Here is a 7,099-nt window from a genome sequence, read left to right as displayed (position 1 = left end):
TTAAATGGACTGAAATTTCAAAAAAATTGTAAACCTAAATTCTCACTGTTGTCCATCTTCTGTCTGTTTGTCCTTTCTTAATCTCGAAAAACATTGTTAGATGGGTGAAAATCGAGACCAGATGTGAAAAGCGTTGTAGCAGGAGGCCCCGATTAACTATAAAAGGAACTTCTTATTTAAACCAGAAATTACGTGATTTCATTCAAATCTTTTTCTCCTGAAAGGTGTTACATAAATGCCCGACACGATTCTGTTGTCATTAGGAAAAGTATGATTTACAGGAACAAGACACTACTAATTTGAGATGGAAAACATATTTTAAATTGAATAAATTAAAAAATATAGTTAAAAATTACAGACCGGCATTGTGACGGTGTCACAATAAACAATTGCTCGTCAGATCTAGTTTCCTCGCAGAATTTTCATTTAAAATTTATTTTTGTTACTCTCAATAATAAAAATGAAGTGCAAGATATCTTCTATGATTCTTACTAATAAAACTCATAGGACATTATTAAATGCTGATTTCCTATGATTATCACAAAATTCAGATTTCTTATTTTAGTATAATTATTCTAAATATTGGATGATGCGAATAAAACGGAGTTGTAGCTCAGCAAAATAAACTTTGAGCATATATACAGATTCATACAAATAAAAAGATCTGAGTTTATATTCAAACTCTGACTACAGTCATCTCTATGTTGAATATCATTGATATTACTGTACTCCTTTCAGTTAATATATTCAGTCTTGAACACATGCTTTTATTATCGGAACCTATGTGCAATCTATTGCTCCGATATAACAGAAAGTGATATTTCTTTTGCTATGTAGCTTTAGCTTCTTGAATCTACTCGTTACTTGCTGGAATTTTTATCTTCTCGGTAAGTTTTAACCTCAGCAATTGTTTTTGTAATCGTGGACTAATCAATGCCTATGTCTTTAGCCACAAAGATTTGAAAATTTAAATCTCCAATATACCTTAAAACGTTCTAAAACATTGTTCATTTGAAAAAACTCCTTCTCACGTTTCCAAGTTTTCTTCCAAAAAGGGGTTGGCTTGCCACTCAACATTTTTCTTATCGAATCTTATATAGTAACTTTCAGTCTCTTTTATCAACGTTACGATGCACTTTATATAACGTTATTTCTCTTATATATGAATCATGTACTCTGCCATTACACTTGTGTAGTCGACGAAGCTGACTAGACTTCAAATTATCGAAGTATAAACTCACTGTTATCAGTATGTTGGTTTTTTATTCATGCCATATAAGGCTTACCACGTGAGTTTGTTCTTCAAATTAAAATTTAAACTGGATCTTGGAAAAAAATGTTATTCTTACGAGTCCGAGCATAAACTTCATATTTCCTGAGCATTAATTTATACTCCGTTTTATCCATTATTATTTCTTAATAATTAAACTAATTCTGTAATTTAAAAAACAAATTATTTAATCTTTCATAGTAAGTAATATTACTTTTATGCAGTTCTAAAAATTAATTTGTTGCGTTATAACATATAAAATGTTGAAATAACTCAAATTTCAAATAAAATTTTAGTAATGTCATTTTATTTTTAGCAGTTTCTACCAAATAAACTTAAATATACATTGAAAAATTAAATTTTTATCAGATATAAATTTACTATCTCAAATTTAACAAATTATTAATGAATAAATCATTCATAAGTTCAACTAATGAATGCTTTAATATTATCTGTCACACACTGTATTAATTCATTTGTTATTTTAAGAAGTGAATTTATGCTATGTAAATTGAGAAGATTTATTAATATTCCGAAAGTTTAATTTATTATTTTTTATAAAAACAAATCAAATTCTTTAAAAAACTATACCTTTTTTATAAAGGAATATAATTTCATATTCCACAATCACTAGTCTATCAGGCAGTTAATGCAAAGTATCTTTCATTTGTTTGATTGGATATTTGTTATGACAAATCACACAGATTAATTTCACGGAACATAAATATATTTATTAATAAAAAGTTTTTATATCTTTATTATGTTTGCTTCTTTTTTTAAGCATTGGCCGATCGATTTGATTTATTAAAACAACAAATTTTATATTTACAGTAATGTACAAAATAATCCACTTTAGAGTTACAATTAAATATGCACAACACTAATTCCAACAACAACCGACTATTCCCGTACAAATTCGTCGAAAGAACTCCTTACGAACAAACAGACTTGTAATTAACAAAACCTCCGAGTCAGGAACAAGTTCATACACAAACACGTAACTTCCAACGAGAGAGTTAGTTAGCACCTCGATAACGACGATCTCCCTTGATCCGATCCGATCCGATCACCTCCGATACGATCACACCATCCCAGCCGATCGCGATACGAACTTAAATAGTCGACGGCGTTCGAACCCTGCTCCAATCAAATTTGAATGTTCCCGCAACGGCCGCCAACGGTCACTTCCCGCCGGCCAATCGTCCGATGGTTGACGATTCGAAACTTAACGGTTCTTCCCACGGAAGTTCCTAACGGTCGTTTCCAACGGCCGATCCTAACGACTTTTCCGTTATGACAGTTCGTTATAACAAACAGGTGGGAATCGCGCGTCTTGGCGATTCCATACCTTACACCTCCGCGGCCAAGGATCAAACTGAGCTTAGCCCAAGCCTGTTTGATCCAACAACACTCAGCAATTTTACAAATGTCCGTTCGTGCGGACTGACCCTTACCTCCGGTACAACCGGGCAAACTCGCTATAACCCGCGCACAGAGATGCCTCGCGATAGTGTAGGACCCCTTGGATCCCCGAGACCTATCCGCGCGGGTCCCCCTACGAGGAGGTCGTCCCCGTCGCCTTCGGCGTGTCATCCGGTTTTGTTGGTCACCAGATGTCGCTCGGCCCTTCTCACGGAATTTGGGTTTCTTACCGCGAGCTCGGTTGTGACCGTTGTCCGTCGTTTTCCGGACCGGCGATATGCCTCCCTCCGGACTTAGCACGTGTGTGGGTGGTTCCGATTGGCCACTGGCCGCGCCCGCCGTGGCCCGAGACCTCCGGGTCTCTTTACCGCTGTGTTTTCTTTGAACCCGGTTGACGGTCGCCAAGATCAGGTTCGCCTGTTGCCCAATCAATTCGGCCAAGTCGTCCACGGAATGACACTCCTTCGTAGCATCCAGGGGCTTATCCCGTGTCGCATTCGGTAACCCTAGCAGCGGTTCGCTAGTTTCCCCGATCGCTCGTCTTTGGTCATCGGCGTGTTGCGCCAACTGCGTCGCGGGTTCCCGGCCGATATCTCCCAAGTCGATTATTTCCCCGACGCCACAATTTTGACCCTGAGGCGTCCCAGCTACCCCATTCTTTACTGCTCTGACTCCCGGCCTCCCTTCATCAGCGTCCTCGCCCTCCAGTTTCCTGTTCGCGGCGGGTCGTTCGCTTCGGCTATCCGATTCGCTACCGGAATATCTCCTCGCAATAGGAGTCGCGTCCCCTGCTTTATTTTGCTCAGACTGCGCCCTCCGCTCACACTGGGCCGTGCGCTGCCGCTCTTGTGTCTGGTCAAGCGGTCCTATGACCATCCCCCGGTTTTTGTCGTCGGGCGGCTCTCGTTTAATCGCCTCGCTCGCTTCCACGAACATCCCCGCTACCGCACTTAATATACTCTGCTCCTCAGCTAATTCCCTTTTTCTTGCCTCGGAATCCGCTTTCTCTCTCGCTTCTACCAGCGCTCGGAAGTCCCTTTCCGTTAAGAGAGCGTCTGTCGCTTTCCCTAACCTATTGGTGATCGCACACGTCACCCGTGCCGATCCTGGCGTTTCTTCGCGTCCTTCCTCCCACAATCCAAGTGGTACTGACGCTAAGCCTGCCTCTACCCGGTGACTGAAGGCTCCCACTAACCGTGTCTTCCCCCTCGTTTCTGTCACCGCTGGTACCCTCGACTTCCTTAAAACTGACGCTTCCGTTCCCGAAACGTCCTTAACTGGGGGACCATTTCTGCCGCTTACTGTCTCAGCTTCCTTCAGCGACCTCCCGACCTCAGTTTGGATATTACGAACTGCCTCCTCTCGTCTTGCCGCGACTCCACTGGACTCCCTAACGTCCCGGTCTACCTGTGAGTTGCGCCTACTTTCTACTATTAGCATGGGGACTTTGGCCACCCTGACCCCAGCGGTCCTCGTCTTCGATCCGGCTACGTACGTGGGCCTTCCTTCTCCCCGCATTGCCTTGACCCGATCCTTTGCTTCCCCGCTCCCTGGTGGGCAAGAGAGTTTGGATGCTCTCACCTCCACCACCACGCGGTCCGCTGCCTTGGGTCGCATGCGTTCGGCCTCGTCGTCTACCCGCCTATCAGGACATCCTCTTTTCTGCCGGTCAGTTTCTCTTGGCCTATCCCATTCTACCCGCGGCCTGTTTCCCAACGCGCTTGTTCTATCCCCAAAGTCGCAGTTCCCCTTGACTTTAAGTCCTTCGGATCGTGTTTGCCGTTCCTGCCGCCTCGCATCGTCTAATTTCCCAGTGATCCCCAGCCGTAACTTAACCCGTTCTAACTCTATCTCTGCGATTCTCTCTTTGCTTGCCGCCTCGATTTTCGCGAGCTCGATCCGCAACTTCAGAGCTTCGAGGTCGTCTCCTGACCCGCTTGTCCTACGCGACGTTCCCGGCTCGTCATCCTCCCAGTCCCTAGCCTCTAGCTGCCGCGATTTCGCGCGTCTGGGCATCTCTGTGTGCTAGCGAGAAACAAAAAATTTACCTGGGTCTAATTGCTGGTGATGCTCTGTACGTACGTCTGCTTCTCTGTCGTAGCTCAGTTCTTCCGATTCTTTGAAGTGTAATCCAGGATAATCCAACGTAATCCAAAGTATCCAAAATATCCTGTCGAGACTGCGCCAGTAATGTTCAAAATAACCACTCAGTCGGTTTGACGAAAAACACAAATTTTATATTTACAGTAAATGTACAAAATAATCCAAATTAGAGTTACAATTAATTATGCACAAACAATAATCCAACGACAACCGACTATTCCCGTACAAATTCGTCGAAAGAACTCCTTACGAACAAACAGACTTGTAATTAACAAAACCTCCGAGTCAGGAACAAGTTCGTACACAAACACGTAACTTCCAACGAGAGAGTTAGTTAGCACCTCGATAACGACGATCTCCCTTGATCCGATCCGATCCGATCACCTCCGATACGATGCCAGCCGATCCGAACTCCGATACGAGCTCGATCCGAGCTTAAATAGTCGACGGCGTTCGAACCCTGCTCCAATCAAATTTGAATGTTCCCGCAACGGCCGCCAACGGTCACTTCCCGCCGGCCAATCGTCCGATGGTCGACGATTTGAAACTTAACGGTTCTTCCCACGGAAGTTCCTAACGGTCGTTTCCAACGGCCGATCCTAACGACTTTTCCGTTATGACAGTTCGTTATGACAAATCACACGTTAATTTCACGGAACATAAATATATTTATTAATAAAAAGTTTTTATATCTTTATTATGTTTGCTTCTTTTTTTAAGCATTTGGTCCGATCGATTTGATTTATTAATAATAAACAGTTTTTAATATTTGTTATAGCTTAATTTAAAAATAATTTCATATAAAGAATATTCTGTTACTCAGACATATAAAAGAATTATGTTATAATTAGTCATTATCTATCTATATAAAATATAATATCTCTTTGTCTATTCTCTATACACCAAATTTTTTACACCTACTCTTTAGAAAACCGAGGAAAATACAGACTACAATACAATATGTGCACCTATCAACCTTTGATTTTACCCCGTATTAACTCTTGAACCCTATTACCGAAAAGTAAAAAATGAATAATTAAAGTAAGTACAGTTTACGCATATAAAAATTGATTTTAATTGACGTTATAGTATCTTTAATCTTGCATCATTAATTAAAACAGTAAAATTTCTTCAAAACAGTGAAACTTCTGAACAACGGTCACCGACGAGAACATAAAAAACTGGCCGTTGTTTGGAGGTTATTTTGTATGCATATTTGTTCAAAAAATGTTCCTGGAACAATGGCTGCTGTTTAGAGGTAGTTGTTGTTGAGAGGGAAAGAATACTAAAAATAGCTTCAACTGTAAAAAGTAAATAATTTAGAAAAGTTTTGCATTAAATACAGATTTAAAAACTACATTGTACTGCTATATAATAGATTGGAATCTTGAATATATTATTGCACTTTATATAATCCTGTGACAATCTAAGAATTATTGTGTTTTGTAATATATTGTAGTTTTTACAGACGAAGAGTAAAAAATATCATGAAATATTTAGGAAATAACAAAATATAACTTACCACACAGTAGTACGATACTTATAAATTAATAAGTATATTAAAGTGGCTAGGTTATACGTTTTTATTCGTATTTTATGTAATACTTATCTAGTTAAGAGCAATAAATCTAATGCATATAAATTAAAAATGAATTACTTATAATAAAACCGATTATTAATACTCTGATATTGATGAACGTTAATAATGATATTTATTCATGTTTTTTCTTCATTATTTTTATGTTTAATGTTATATTATTTACTTTAATTCTAAAATAAGCAATAAATTTAGTGAAGGTTTAAAAATTGTGCAATAACATGTCATGTTACTGCACAATTTTTAAAACATTATACCAAATTTAAATAATTCAACTGTAAAAAAGATCTTTAAATATAGACTATATTATCATTCTCAGACATAAAATGCATGACAAGAAATAAAAAATAAAATACATAAAGTACGTTATAAGATAACAACTAAAACTTTAATAATATACCAAGATAAACTAATTTTATTTAAATTTTAAAATCTCAGCTTAAAACTACATAAACGCCATATAATACTATGATAACTATATGTCAACATAATATTTAAATTTATTGTAACATAAATTTGTAAGAGTATTATCATTCATTTTTGGTAGGAGTAAATTTTACTAAGACACGAGGATATAGGTCAGTTCGCCCATATACCACGTTTCAAATATATCTCATAAATACAGAAGTAAAAACATCTTAAGATTGTGAACAACATAAAAGATAGCTGAACTAACTTCCTGTTGGCAAATATATTGTGATGACAAA

The 7,099-nt window shown here is 38.7% G+C and overlaps 1 protein-coding gene across 1 annotated transcript; it reads right to left on the bottom strand.

Moving 5' to 3' along the window:
* Nucleotides 1-1,423: 1,423 nt before the first annotated feature.
* Nucleotides 1,424-4,708, bottom strand: LOC136984770 (uncharacterized). Its single transcript, XM_067281896.1, has 2 exons — nt 2,923-4,708; nt 1,424-1,434 (listed from the first exon to the last, which is right to left on the bottom strand). The coding sequence occupies exons 1-2, from the start codon at nt 4,706-4,708 to the stop codon at nt 1,424-1,426; spliced, it is 1,797 nt and encodes a 598-aa protein (XP_067137997.1).
* Between the last annotated feature and the right edge of the window lie 2,391 nt (nt 4,709-7,099).

The sequence above is a fragment of the Centruroides vittatus genome, unplaced genomic scaffold (genome assembly GCF_030686945.1).
Source record: "Centruroides vittatus isolate TY-2023 unplaced genomic scaffold, ASM3068694v2 contig_927, whole genome shotgun sequence".
Classification (NCBI taxonomy): domain Eukaryota; kingdom Metazoa; phylum Arthropoda; class Arachnida; order Scorpiones; family Buthidae; genus Centruroides; species Centruroides vittatus.
This window is presented reverse-complemented; position numbering and strand designations above follow the sequence as displayed.